Consider the following 15,442-nt stretch of genomic DNA (forward strand, 5'->3'; position numbering starts at 1 on the left):
TTGACAGCCTGCTGATATTCCACCATGTGAGCATGCGCGGCTTCCCTTCGTTCCTCCAAGAAATTCATCTCAATCCTGAGGCTTTCTTCATTTCCTTCATCCGAATAGTGGCAAACCCTATGGGTGGGCTCAACAACCTCTATGGGTACTTTGGCTTCGAAGCCGTACGCTAAGGAGAACGGACTTTCACCAGTCGCTCGTCTTTGAGTAGTTCGATATGCCCACAAGACTCGGTCTAGCTCATCGGCCCAATTTCCTCCAACGTCTTCTAACTTCTTTCGGATACCGTCCACGATCGTACGGTTTGCATTTTCAACCTGTCCATTAGCCTAGGGGTAGGCGACCGACACCTTAGTGTGCCGTATGCTATGCCGCTGGCAGAAATACGCGAAGGTTCGGCAGTCGAACTGACGGCCGTTGTCGCTGACTATGTGCTCGGGTAATCCGAAGCGACAGATCACTTTCTTCCACAAAAAAATGTCGGCATTGATACTTAGTGATGGTCGCCAAGGGCTCCGCCTCGATCCATTTAGTGAAGTAGTCAATAACCACCACACAAAATTTTAGGCGTCCCGGGGCGACCAGTAGAGGGCCCAGTAGGTCGACTCCCCATTTTGCGAACGGAATGGCCGTGGTGACCGGTGTGTAAAAGTTGGCTGGCCGGGTGTCCTTCCGAGCGAATGCTTGGCATAATATACACTTGGCTATCCACTCAATGCAATCTCTCATTATGGCAGGCCAATAATAGCCTTGGACGACTAGCTTCCGGGCGAGAGTGTGTGCACCCTGGTGGGCCGCACATATTCCGCGGTGAGCCTCGTCCATTATCTTTTCCGCCTCTGTTCTGAATAGACATTTATGGAGAGGTCCCCCAAACGACCGTTTATACAGCTGTCCATCTATGATTTCGAATGAAGGAGCCTTGCGGCGAACTCGAGCAGCGACCACGGGGTCGACTGGCAGCTTTCCGTCTTCCTTGTAACGCTGAATATCTTCTATCCAAAACATCTCCGGGTTCTCGTCAAGGTCCCATTCCGAGGTCGTCACCAGTTGAACCTCGGTCGTCGTTTCTTCGATGCTAGGTCGAAGCAATTCTTCTTTCTGACAAATCCTTAAAAGATGATCCGGCACCCCCTCCAAGGCGATTTTCGACACGATGTCAACCTCGGTGTTATTGGCCCGGGAGATGTACTCTATCTCATGGGCGACAAACCCCTTCAATAGTTGCGCAGTCTTTTCCTTGTATTGTGCCATCCGGGTGCTTTTAGCCTCGCAGGTCTCGGACACTTACCCTACTACGGGGCGCGAGTCCGTCTTGATTCGTAAGCGATCTACTCCCAAAGTTTTAGCGAGCCGTAGACCTCCCAGCCCTGCGTCGTATTCTGCCTCATTATTGGATGTCTGAAATAGGTAACTTAGAGCATAGTAGAGTCGAAACCCTTCTGGTGTGATCAGCATGACTCTGCTGCCGCAATGCTGGCGGCTTGCTGCTCCGTCAGCATGCATCTCCCACCACTCGCCTGGGCTTTCTTCCGAGGTTGGGGTCTTGTCGTCTTCTCCCGATGTGCACTCGACTAAGAAGTCGGCCAATGCTTGCCCCTTGATCGAAGGGCGGGGTTGATACTCAATCCCGTATTTGGTCAACTCTATCGCCCATTTGACGAGTCGCCCGGACGACGTGGGATTACATAACACGCTTCCCAGAGGTTGGTCCGTCAGGACCCGGACAGTATGCGCTTGGAAATAAGGTGCCAGCTTTCGCACTATAATCACCAAAGCATATACCACTTTCTCCAGAGACGTGTATCGAGTCTCAGCCGATTTTAGGGAATGGCTAACATAATAAACCGGGTGCTGGGTACGCTCTTATTCGCGGACGAGCACTGAACTCACAGCCTTGGGCGCCACCGCCAAGTACAGATATAGAGGCTCGCCGACCTGGAGAGGTATCTTTCAATTCCTCAAAGGAGTGCTGGCACTTGGCCGTCCACGCGAAGCCTTCTTTATTCTTCATGGCCTCGAAGAACGGCACAGTCTTGTCCGCCAACTTACTTAGGAAGCGGCTCAGGGCGGCCAATCGGCCAGTCAACCTTTGCAGGTCTTTGACGGTGCTGGGGGGCTACATGTCCATTACGGCCTGGACCTTTTCGGGATTCGGCTCAATACCCCTTTTGGTTACCATGTACCCCAGGAATTTTCCCCCTTGCACGGCGAAGGCGCACTTTTTGGGATTGAGTCGCAGATTGCATTTGAGCATTACCTGGAAGCAGTCAGCTAGATCTCCAGCATGTCCTGATTCATCTCGACTTTTCACTAGCATGTCGTCCACGTAGGTTGCCATGGACTTTCCTAGCAGGTCCTGGAACAGCCAAGCAACCATCCGAGTGTATGTGGCCCCTGCATTCTTGAGTCCGAACGGCATGACTTGATAGCAGTATACGCCATCCGAGGTAAGGAAGGTTGTTTTCTCTTCGTCAGCCTTGTGCATATAAATCTGGTGGTAACCTCGGAAGGCATCTATGAAGCTCAACAACGCCGACCCTGCGGTTTCGTCGACTAACTGGTCGATCCTGGGCAAAGGAAAAGGGTCCTTTGGGCAGGCCTTATTAAGATCGGTGTAGTCTACACACATCCTCCAGGCCGGTGGTTTCGGTACGAGCACCACGTTGGCCAACCATTCCGGATACTTGACCTCTCAGATATGGCCGGCAGCCAGCAACGTATTTTTTTCCTTTTTGAAAAATTCTCTTCGATCATGGGCCGGTAGCCGGGATCAACCGCGAGTCGATGGGAGATTATGGATCGGTCCACTCCAGACATGTCTTCGGGTCCCCAAGAGAAAACCAGACGATTTTCTCGGAGCACTCGTATGACCTCCTCCCGCACATCCCTTTTCAAGCCGACTCCAATTCTTACCCGCCTCTCCAGTCGAGCTAGATCGATCTCCACTTCCTCCAGTTCCAGGGCCGGCTCGGGGCAAGGCGGCATCGCCTTCTTCGTGGGCCGCTCTGTGATCTCGTGTACTCGCATCTCTCGCTTGCCCATGCCTCGACAGGCTTGTAGATAGCAATGGCGGGCGACCTTTCGATCGCAACGTACCGTGCCCACCCCACTCGGTGTGCAAAATTTCATACATAGGTGTTCGATGGAGATCAGCGCCCCTAAGTCCTCCAAACCTGGTCGGCCGAGGATTGCGTTGTGAGAACACGTCAGGTCAACCACGATGAATTTCATATCTAATTTCTGTACGCTGGGGTAACTGCCAACCTCGACTAGCAGAGTGATGGACTCTTCGGCTTCTACGGAGTCTCCCGTAAAGCCGGTCAGTGGTGTCTTTACTGGGGCCAACTGCTCTCGTGCCATACCCATCTTGGTGAAGGTTTCGAGATGCAGGACATTGACGCTACTCCCGGTGTCTACCAATGTCCGTCGAACGACCACCCTGTTTACATCCATCGCGATGACTAGGGCGTCGTAGTGTGGCATCTCTCCAGTCGACAAATCCTTATCCATGAAGACAATAGGTTCTCGGCACGCTTTCTTCGAGCCGCCTTCACGCCCGTATATGGTCCCCACGTACAGTTACCGAGCCCAGGCTTTCCCAGTATTGGCGGAATCGCTTCCTTCAGGTCCACCGACTATTATGTTGATGATCGGCTTTTGTCTCCACTGGGCCTCGCCCTCTTCAGTCATCGGCTGCTTGTCGTGGTTCACCTCGGTTGCTTCCGAAGGGTCACCGTCTTCCTTGGTGTGAGACGTGGATCTCCTTCGCCATTGGTTGGGAGATGGCGTCCCTTGCTGAATGATTCCTTCCATGATCTTTTTCAGATAATAACACTCTTCCGTGTTGTGAGTGTATGACTTATGATAACGATAATACTTGGATGTCTTACCCGGATCTACATTTGCCGCATACTCCTCGGGCGGAGGAGGCGGAGGCGGCGCAACCGCCTGTACTTCATGTACTCGATATTGTGGGGTCGGTCGATAAGGCTGAACACTAGCTCTGTCGTACACACGTCGAGTCTCTTGTCGCCTGGATGGGTCTGGACGTCTTTCTTTTACCTCTGCTCTAGTTCGCTTTCCGCCGGAGGCTCCTCCGACCTCACGTTGTCGTTTGTACTTCATTGCTTACTCTGTATTGGCTCGCTTGTTGGCCATGTGAATGGCCTCCGCATAGGTAGCCGGCTGGTTGTCCCGCAGGTCTCGATATAGCTGGCCAGACCGAAGCGACTCAATAAAGAAGGTGATAGGAATATTTTTGTAATAAAGTTTTGATGAGCGAAATGTACTTTAGATCCCCTTAGAATTTAGGTCTTTAATACAAGCATCATAATTCAAAATGTCAAAGTGAGTATGCAAAGGAAAGTCTACCACATGAATAACAAAATTAATTTGGAGAATTAATTTTGGTCCTACAAGAATTCATCTGGAGCAGAAGTACTAAACAATGGTGTTGCAAAAAAAAACCGGATGAGCCTAACGGTGAAATGGTAGAAGTCCTTACATATAATGATCACACCAAAGATTAAGTCCCCCCCAAAGACGGCTTATTTTTTATAAGCCGGAATTCAGAAAGAAGCACAATGTCTCAAAAAGAAGCACAATCCCTCAAGTCGAACAAGCACAATGTGTTGAAGTCAGTCAAACAAGCACAATGTGTTGAAGTCAAAGAAGCAAGAAGCGAAAAGAGCACAATATGGCCAATTCAGAAAAGCACGATGTAGCAAGTCAAAGAAGCAAGAAGTGCCAAGTCAAACAAAGCAATATCAGACTTTTAAAAGAACAATGCATCCCAAAGGAGCAAGATGTGACAAAGAAGCAATATGATCAGAAATTAGATAAATTCGAAAGAATTTATGTTGGTACATCTCACATGTCACAAAAGTCCAAATTGCCTAAAGATATGATCAGAACGGTGGAAAAATTTATGAAGGCATGGATAAAAATCTTATCCTAGAAATAAATTCTATCAGAAGAACTTACTGCAAAGAGACGTTGGAACTTCAAAATACACAAGGAAAATAATATTTTAGAAACAACTTGAAAATAAATACTCTAGTGAGTGTAGCTGTGTGCAAAACACTCGTAGTTGCTAAGTGTAGCTGTGTGCAAAACACTCGTAGTTGCTAAGTGTAGCTGTGTGCAAAACACTTAGTTGGCGTTGAGTATAGCTGTGTGCAAAATACTCGGAGTTGAGTGTAGCTGTGTGCGAGACACTCGGAGTTGGGTGTAGCTGTGTGCAAGACATCCGGAAGAAGTGCTTGTGTAGCACTTATTCACTATTGTAACTGTGTGTGGAAAATAGTGAATTACTCCTAGACGTGAATGGAGTAAAGTGGACTAGGAAGATTAGGCCACTTCCGAACCACTATAAATTGCCTCTCTCATTTACATACCGCAGTTACATAATTCGCTTTATTTATTTATCATCTGACTAACCCGTTTACTATTCACTGTCTATCTTAATCTTTCGGGTTTAGTGTGTTTTCACGTATGCATGTAACTCAAACTTTCCATGCTTAACATTTGAATTATTCTAAGCAAGTTTGACGTGTTGCATGTGACATTTATCATACGGTTGACGTGACACGAAATATCATTTATAATCTTGAATATTATTGTTAAATATTGAGTGCACAATCTCCTTTAAATATTCAAGATATTCATGTCATCCTTATACATGATCTGAGCTTATCCTACACGTGCATGTGATTCAATTTATTAATTGGGCATAACTCTTTACACTTATTTATTCCGCTGTGCAGTTCAAGTTGAACACTTCTCTATTTACTTGTTACTTAGAGTTGAAGTTACCAAAGAGTTATTTAATTTTGAAAAAGCTTGGAAAGTCTATTCACCCCCCCCCCCCCCCTCCCTCTAGACTTTCTACTACCCTATCGGGACTAACAATTGGTATCAGAGTGGTTGTCTATCTGAGTCAATTTGACTGCTAGACAGATCTCGAAAAATCAAGATGATGAAAAGAGATATGGCTCTTGCCCAAAACCTATTGTTTTCCTTAGAAAAATTTGATGATTGGAAAATTCGCATGCAGGTACACTTATCCGCATTACACGATGAAATGTGGGAAGTTATCACTAGTGGTCCTATTGAAATTTTTCAAGTCAACACTTCATCCGTACAAACAAGTGAGACTCCGCAATACATTCCAAAACCAAAGGTGGAATGGTCTCGTGAAGATAGAACTAGAAATAACTTGGACAATATTGCCAAGGATATTTTGTTTAAATCTATCGATGACACGATATTTCTAAAAATTTGAAAATGCCAATCCGCAAAAGAAGTTTGGGAAACGCTCATTCAAATTGGTGAAGGAGACGAGCAAGAAAAGGATAATAAGCTCACCATAGCATTAAAGAAATTCGAAGATTTCAAAATGCTAAACAGCGAGAATATTACCAACATGGAAACAAGATTTGCTAAAATCTTAGGAGAAATTAATGATCTTGGAAAAGACATTAATCAAAAGGAAATCTCACTCAAAATCCTACGTGGTCTACCATCTACATGGGACATGAAGGTCACGACCATGAGAGATCATAGAGATCTAAAAGCCCTATCAACCGATAAGCTTTTTAGTGACCTAAAAGCTTATGAGTTCGAGATGAAATCAAGGATCGAGGAAGATCATGAAGAAAAGAACAACGCACTCATAACCGAGCAACCGTCTACTTCAAGGTCAGTACAAAATAATAAATTATTGCCTAATGATCAATTTGTTCTCTTTGTCAAGAAATTTAGGAAATTCATGAAGAGGAGCAACTACAAGAAAAATCCACAAGGAAAACCATGGAATGCAACAAAGAATTCGAAGCCATGGACAAAATGGTAAATATGCAAAAATCCTGAAGTGATAAAATCGGACTTGGCTATGATCCTTCATGTTCTCAAGCCTCTGAAAAATTGACCAATTCTACTACTGCTTTAACTAATAAAGTCCAAGTGGTAAATTTTGTAAAAAGTCAAGACAACACAATGAGACAAGGAATTGGTTACCAAACCAATGCCAAATTTAATGCTGCAAGGCCGAAGCCTCAAAGAAATAATATTTCGCCTAAGCAGTATATAAAAAGGCAAAAGTTTGTTCCTAAATGGAAACACACCAATGAGTCTAGTGCACAAAGCCCTCATAGGAAAATGGGAAGAAATCCGAGAATTGGGGCAGGGAGATTTTATCCCTCTGAACAAGATTGGTTTGATAATATTAAACCATGGACTAAGTCCAGATTTAATGCCTATCATAGGCTCAAAGAATCTTCTTCCCAAGTACCAAAAAATCGAGTCAATTTTAAAAAACCGGCACCAAAAATGTTTTCAAAAATTAGTTATGATTATAATGTGTTTAATGGTTACCAATCACATAAACTTAGATCAGTGAGTACAAGGTGGATTTGGGTACCAAAAATGACTAACACCCAAGGACCCAAATCATGTTGGGTACCTAAAAATGTGTAATTTATTTGCAGGAAATTTGGTACTTCGATAGTGGATGTTCTAGACACATGACCGGAAATAAATCTAGTCTTGTAAATTTCAAAAATATCGAAGGACCAAAAGTCGTATTCGGTGGAAATGAATGATACGGCATAACCAAAGGAATTGGTACAATATCTCGCAATGGCTTAAAAATTGAAGATGTATCCTTTGTTGAAGGTCAAAAATTCAACTTGTTAAGCACAAGTCAATTTTGTGACAAAGGATACCTAGTAGAACTCTTCAAAGACAAATGTCAAGCGAAGAATGATTCCTCGGGAGAAGTTGTGCTCGAAGGAAAAAGGAAGAAAAATATGTATGTGGTTGATTGGAACACGACAAAAGAATCAGTATGTCTACTAGCAAACAACTCACACGCAACAAGTTGGGAATGACACAGAAAGTTGAATCATCTAAACTTCAAGACCATCATCAACAAGCTAGCAAGAAACAAACTCGTTGAAGGTCTACCCGACATTGTTTACATGAAAGATCAAATATGTGATGCTTGCCAAAGAGGAAAGTAAATCAAGTCATCATTCAAAGCCAAAGCTCAAGAATCTACAACAAGACCGCTAAGTCTACTACACATGGATCTATTCGGTCCAGTAGACCCAGTAAGTCTAAGTGGTAAGAAATATACACTAGTTGTTGTTGATGATTTTTCCAGGTACACATGGACGATATTTCTCAAGAAGAAAAATGAAGTGGAGCAAAAGTTGCCAGAACTACTTAAGCTAATACAAAACGAGAAAGACTTGAAAATTGCAAAAATCCGAACTGATCGTGGAACTGAGTTCGTGAATCAAGTAATTCAAGCCTACTACAATTCTCAAGGAATTCTACATCAATTATCTGCCGCACGTACACCACAACAAAATGGTGTAGCCGAAAGAAGAAATAGAACGCTAAAAGAAGCCGCACGTGTGCTGATTATGCCAGCCGAGCTACCTAAAAGATATTGGGCTGAAGCAATCAACACCGCATGCTACACACAAAATCGAAGCTTGATACACAAGTCTTACAATAAGATCCGTACGAATTATGGAAAGGGAGAAAACCTAAACTCAACTATTTTCATACATTTGGTATCAAATGCTTTATTCTTAATAATGGTAAAACATATCTAAAGACTTTTGATGAGCGTGCAGATGAAGGAATATTTTTGGGATATTCATCTACCAGTAAAGCCTTCAGGGTATTGAACAAAAGATCAATGGTGGTAGAAGAATCAATTCATGTTACATTTGATGAAGTCCATAAGGAGGAAACCCAAAGCAACAAAAATGATCAGGAAAGTTGTCAAGTTGAAAAAATATTTAATGATGCTGACATATCTTTTAAAGATAGTGTTGTACAGGGAATAGAGAAAGTGGACATTGATTGCAATAGTGAAGGACACGTGGAAGCAAATGAAGATCCACACGTGGAAATACAAAATTATCAAGCAGAAGTGCAAGTTGGAGAACAATCTGATGAGTAAAATGAGTCTACCTCCAACTTATCTACTGAACAAGGAAACGTTGAAAACCCATGCAATCTACAACCTGACTTGAGATGGCTCCAAAATCACCCTCCAGAGCTAGTAATTGGAGATCCACGAGAAGGAGTAAAAACAAGATCCTCCAATATAGATGCTTTATTTTGTTGTTTTCTTTCTCAGGTGGAACTTACAAGTATTGAAGAAGCCCAATATGATCCGGACTGGATTAATGTAATGCAAGAAGAGCTGGATCAGTTTAAAAGAAATGATGTATGAGAATTAGTTCCAAGACCCGAAAATTACAATGTAATTGGAACAAAATGGGTCTTCTGGAACAAGGCAAATGAAGAAGGAATTGTTGTTCGAAACAAAGCAAGATTAGTGGCAAAAGGATATTCACAAGAAGAAGGAATAGACTTCAACGAAACATTTGCACCCGTTGCAAGGCTTGAAGCTATCAGAATATTTCTAGCCTATGCTGCATACAAGAATTTCACCGTCTACCAAATGGACGTGAAAAGTGCATTTTTAAATGGCTTACTTGAAGAAGAAGTCTACGTCGAGCAACCACCCGGTTTCGAGGTAAAAGGTGATATTAATAAGGTCTACAAATTGAAAAAGGCGTTATATGGGTTAAAACAAGCACCTAGAGCTTGGTACGACACCTTATTAACGTTCTTAATTAAATGTGGTTTACAAAAGACCTTGTTGATAAAACCTTATTTAGAATTCAAGAAAATGATTATATTTTATTGGTACAAATTTACGTTGATGATATTATTTTTGGAAGTACTAATAAAACTTTATGTGAGAAATTTTCTAAGCTCATGCAGAATAGGTTTGAGATGAGCATGACGGGAGAGTTGAACTACTTTCTTAGTTTACAAGTAAAGCAACTCAACAATGGAATATTCATCAATCAGGCCAAATACACAAGAGATCTTATTAAGAAGTTTGGTCAAGATGGAAAATCCTCGATCAAGATCCTGATGAGCACGTCTTTAAGATTGGATAAAGATGATGAAGGCAAAGTCGTTGACGAAACAAAATATCGAGGAATGATTGGATCATTACTATACCTCACTACAAGTCGACCAGATATATCTTACTCAGTGTGAGTATGCTCTAGGTTCCAATCAAAGCCGAAAGAAAGTCATTTTCTTGCTACCAAGAAAATCATTCAATACCTAAAAGGAACAATCAATGTGGGATTATGGTATCCCAAAGAAGGTAATTTTACACTAATTGGTTTTTTAGATGCAGATTTTGCAGGATGTAAAATCGATTGAAAAAGTACCTCAGGGACATGCCAGTTCTTAGGGGGAAGATTGGTATCTTGGTTTAGCAAAAAGCAAAACTCCATAGCTACAAGCATCGCTGAAGCTGAATATATAGCAGCTGGGAGTTGTTGTGCACAAATTCTTTGGATGAAGCAGCAATTAAAAGATTACGGTGTAAATTGCGAATATGTTAGCATATTTTGTGATAATATAAGTGCTATCGCAATCACTCAAAATCCCGTGCTACATTCAAGAACTAAGCACATTGACGTGAGATATCATTTTAATCGTGATCACATCGAAAAGAAGAATCTGAGAATAAAATATATTCCAACGGAAAATCAAACAGCTAATATCCTCACAAAGCCCTTGTGCGAATCAAGGTTTGCAAAATTGAGACACGAGATGGGCATGATTGAACTGAGCTAAGTCACGAAAACTCATTTAATTATAAGTTCTTTTTTTTTTTTTTTGTTCTTAGATATTAATCAAAAAAAAAATTTCCTTCTCGGTCACATTCTTTTATATATGCCTATGTGTCCAACATGCACCAAAATGTCACATCCTAGTATTTAGGATAATTTGTCTTAAATACCATGTTTTCTTTGTGTATTTTTTTATTTTCTTTAATCGTGTATGTATATATAAATTTACAAGATTTTCTTACATGCAATATCTACCTTATTTATGTATGACAAGATAGTTGTGATGATTGTCTATTAGCTTAAATAAGAGCATCTAGTTATGGTAGTTGAAAGCATTTACTTCATCACATTTATTTAGTTGTCTATCAATTTTTTTCGGCCACTATCACTTTTATTATTATTATTATTATTATTATTATTATTATTATTATTATTATTATTATTATTATTATTATTATTATTATTATTATTATTATTATTATTACTAGTATTTTCACCCGTGCGATGCATGGAATGGAATTGTTGTAATATATTAAGAATATTTAAATCGATATATAATTATTTAAGAGTTAATTTCACCAGAGGTCGTTTATCTTTCCTAACAATTCCAAATTTAATCCTAGACTATAGTTATTAATTATTACAATTTATTCTATATTACAACTCTTACGTTAATATTCTTACTATTATTATTAACACTTAATTACTTTTAGATATTATTATTACCAGTTATATTATTATTATTATATTATTATTATTATTATTATTAGTTTCTTTTCAAGTACTGTTAGTATATAATGGTCGTGAGGTACAATAATAATATAACCATAATTAAATATTCTTGTATTGTATTCCGGAGTTAATGCCATTTTTGGTCCTAGACTTATTGAGGCATTGACACTTTTCATCCTCCATAATAAAAATTGCCACTTAGTAGACACTGTTATTGGTCGTTGGACAGTTTTGATCCTCCGTCAATGAAGCCGTTTGTTGACCGTGAATTAGAAGGGCTTTTCTGTCTTTTTATGTCTTATTCTTCTAATCTTGTTTAGACCAGCGCTGTTGTGACTCCTGTGAGGCGAGATGGCGAGACTTGGCGGCTAAGCAGTAACCGTCGGTAGTGAGTAGCAGCGAGGTTCTTCTCCGGCGAGTTGTGGGTACGGCGGCGAGCATACGAGGCAGTAACTCCTTCCGGCGACGGACCGGTAAGGCAGATCTGGCGGTGCAGCAACAGATCCGGCGAGGTTGTGGCCTTCACCGGTGATTTTTGGTTCCGGCGAAGCAGAGAGGGCAGCAGGTCGGCGAACCCTCCTATGGTAAATAGCAGTTGTAGTTGTAGATGGCATGATGTAGAATTTGCACCTGTAAGTCCTCCCTTCCATATTGACCACAAAGCACAACCTCAAAAACTCTGTTATTCTACCTGAAATTCATTGAAGTTTCAAGCTGAAAATGTGGAATCCGCCGCTCCCAAAAAATCGCATTGTCTAAGGTGTTGGAATGGCCGGTGTTGACTTCCTGGCTGCTGTAGCTTCATTCCCCAACCCGGATGATAAAATTCGGAGCACCAGCTTTGAGGTTCAAGGAGGTGGTAACACTGGCAATGCTTTGGTAAAACCCTGATGATAAAATTTGTCTTGGTCTTAATCCAAGGATCATATCTAAGGTTGCTGATGACTCGCATGGCGAAAGAATACTTGATGAGCTTGAAAGGGATGGTGTTGATACATGTTTTATGGTGGTGTCCAAAGGAGGAAACTCACCATTCACATATGTCATTGTTGACAACCAAAAAAAAAAAAAAAAAAAAAAACTCACACGTGCATTTTCACTCCAGGATATCCACCCATGATATTTGAGGGTCTACATACCCAAATCAAAATTGTCTTCAGCGCTTGGAGTAAATATTGTCTACTTAGATGGAAGGCTGCATGAGACTGCTTTGATTGTAGTGTAGGAGGCAAAGAGTAGTGGCATACCTATTATAGTTGATGCAGAAAGGTTAAGGGAGGGGTTGGGTGATATTCCTGACTTTGATAGTTATGTTGTATGCTCGACAAAATTTCCACAGGCATGGACTAACGCCCTTTCTATTCCAACTGCACTTGTTTCCATTATCTTGAGATTGATGTCAAATGTAAAATTCGTGATTGTTAGTTGGGTGAAGATGATTTCTTAATGTTAGAAAGGACTGAAGTGGATAACCTCAGTTTGAAGAAATGGATGTAGCAGTGACCAATGGATGGAGAAATACAAGGATTGGAACATAAAAAGACAGAAAAACCCTTCTAATTCACGGTCAACAAACGGCGTCATTGACGGAGGATCAAAACTTTCCAACGATCAATAGCAGTGGCTACTAAGTGGCAATTTTTATTATGGAGGATGAAAAGTGTCAATGCCCCATAAGTCTAGGACCAAAAATGGCATTAACTCTTCTATTCCGTGAGCCACAATAATAATATAACAATAATTAAATATTGTTCAATTCTATATTCTTCTAGGATTTCTATTACCATCATTAATTATTCCCAAATTTACCATAATTAAATAATTTGACCAATTATAATGAAAGATTATTAAATAATGCACAGGACAATTGTTTAATTAAAAATTTTAAAAATTCATTAATAAAACATAAGCTCTCATAGTTTTTTCTTAGAAACTCTTTAATAAAGTATTTTTTTTTTAGAAATTTGTGGGCCAAAACCGCCTACGGCAGTTTGCGGTGGATAGGTCTCGAAAAAATACGCGATTTCAAAAAAAACATTTGTCCAAATCGGACAACGGAGTCAAAAGTTATGTCTTGCCGAACTTTTGACACTTTACAACTAAAAAAAAAAAATTAAAGGCCGGTTCAGCCGGCGAGGCAGCCACTGAGGAGGCCAATTCCTGCCTTCCTCGCCGCGGCCAGCGACACGATTTTTGCAACACTGATATATAAAATAGATATATATTAGAATAGGAATAGTACTACACAATTTTATAATATTACAATAAAATTTTAACCTAGAATTATTGTAGAAATCAATATATTTTATTAGGAAGAGAGATTTTTTAGGAATTGGGCGGGAAGTTAAAATTTCAGGATTTTGTTTGTATATATAGTATAGATTGTATTACACTATTTGATAATATTAGAATAGAATTTTAACGCAGAATAATTGTACGAATAGGAAAGTAGAAATCAATATATTTTATTAGGAAGAGAGATTTTTTAGGAATTGGGCGTGAAGTTAAAATTTCAAGATTTTGTTTTTATATATAGTATAGATAGATTGTATTACACTATTTGATAATATTAGAATAGAATTTTAACGCGGAATTATTGTACGAATGGAAAAGTAGAAATCAATATATTTTATTAGGAAGAAAGATTTTTTAGGAATTGGGCGTAAAGTTAAAATATCAGGATTTTGTTTTTATATATAGTATAGATTGTATTACAATATTTTTTTTTATTACAAGGGAATATTGTATTACACTATTTGATAATATTAGAATAAAATTTTAACGCAGAATAATTGTACGAATGGGAAAGTAGAAATCAATATATTTTATAAGAAAGAGAGATTTTTTAGGAATTGGGTGGGAAGTTAAAATTTCAGGATTTTGTTTTTATATATAGTATAGATTGTATTACACTATTTGATAATATTAGAATAGAATTTTAACGCAGAATTATTGGACGAATGAGAAAGTAGAAATCAATATATTTTATTAGGAAGAGAGATTTTTTAGGAATTGGGTGGGAAGTTAAAATTTCAGGATTTTGTTTATATATATAGTATAGATAGATTGTATTACACTATTTGATAATATTAGAATAGAATTTTAACGCGGAATTGTACGAATGGGAAAGTAGAAATCAATATATTTTATTAGGAAGAGAGATTTTTTAGGTATTGGGAGGAAAGTTAAAATTTCAGGATTTTGTTTTTATATATAGTATAGATTGTATTACACTATTTGATAATATTAGAATATAATTTTAACGCAGAATAGTTGTACGAATGGGAAAGTAGAAATCAATATATTTTATTAGGAAGAGAGATTTTTTAGGAATTGGACGGAAAGTTAAAGTTTCAGGATTTTGTTTTTATATATAATATAGATATAGATTGTAATTTTAACGCAGAATTATTGTACGAATGGGAAAGTAGAAATCAATATATTTTATTAGGAAGAGAGATTTTTTAGGAATTGGGCGGGAAGTTAAAATTTCAGGATTTTGTTTTTATATATAGTATAGATTGTAATTTTAACGCAGAATTATTGTACGAATGGGAAAGTTGAAATCAATATATTTTATTAGGAAAAGAGATTTTTTAGGAATTGGTCGGGAAGTTAAAAGTTCAGGATTTTGTTTTTATTATTATTATTATTATTATTATTATTATTATTATTATTATTATTATTATTATTATTATTGTTATTGGAATAGACTTAGTACAATTTTTTATGTGGCAGGTTAAAAATGATTCTATACTTCTAAATTTGGCGCCACAAAACAGACAAACCGAATGGAGAATATAAAACCTAGACTGACAATTAGTATGTCAACGAGTGGAATTCCAAACATACCCCTCAACACTTAGAAGCCCTAAACCATAAGTGAAGGACCTTTTCGTAAAACACCCCTTCCACTCAAACCGGTCAAAAGGTCAAAAGTCATCATCTTCTCCACTTTGCAACCCTTCCAAACACCTTCGAAACTCTTCATCTTCCATAGTCGAACACTCTCAAAATTCTTGCAT

At 39.3% G+C, this 15,442-nt stretch overlaps 1 protein-coding gene across 1 annotated transcript; it reads right to left on the bottom strand.

The window, feature by feature from the left end:
- Window positions 1-2,119: 2,119 nt before the first annotated feature.
- Window positions 2,120-3,513, bottom strand: LOC109158277. The gene is made up of 2 exons (XM_019306226.1): window positions 2,663-3,513; window positions 2,120-2,570 (listed from the first exon to the last, which is right to left on the bottom strand). Exons 1-2 carry the CDS (start codon window positions 3,511-3,513, stop codon window positions 2,120-2,122), a joined length of 1,302 nt encoding a protein of 433 aa, XP_019161771.1.
- Window positions 3,514-15,442: the final 11,929 nt, after the last annotated feature.

The sequence above is a fragment of the Ipomoea nil genome, unplaced genomic scaffold (genome assembly GCF_001879475.1).
Source record: "Ipomoea nil cultivar Tokyo-kokei standard unplaced genomic scaffold, Asagao_1.1 scaffold0117, whole genome shotgun sequence".
Classification (NCBI taxonomy): domain Eukaryota; kingdom Viridiplantae; phylum Streptophyta; class Magnoliopsida; order Solanales; family Convolvulaceae; genus Ipomoea; species Ipomoea nil.

What these genes read in the sequence shown, in the direction of transcription:
- LOC109158277 (XM_019306226.1), bottom strand. Translation starts at nt 3,513, where the DNA reads ATGGATAAGGATTTGTCGACTGGAGAGATGCCACACTACGACGCCCTA. An exon ending in CGGAATGGTTGGCCAACGTG is followed by an intron (nt 2,571 to 2,662) that starts GTGCTCGTACCG and finishes TCCTTTGCCCAG; the next exon opens with GATCGACCAGTTAGTCGACG.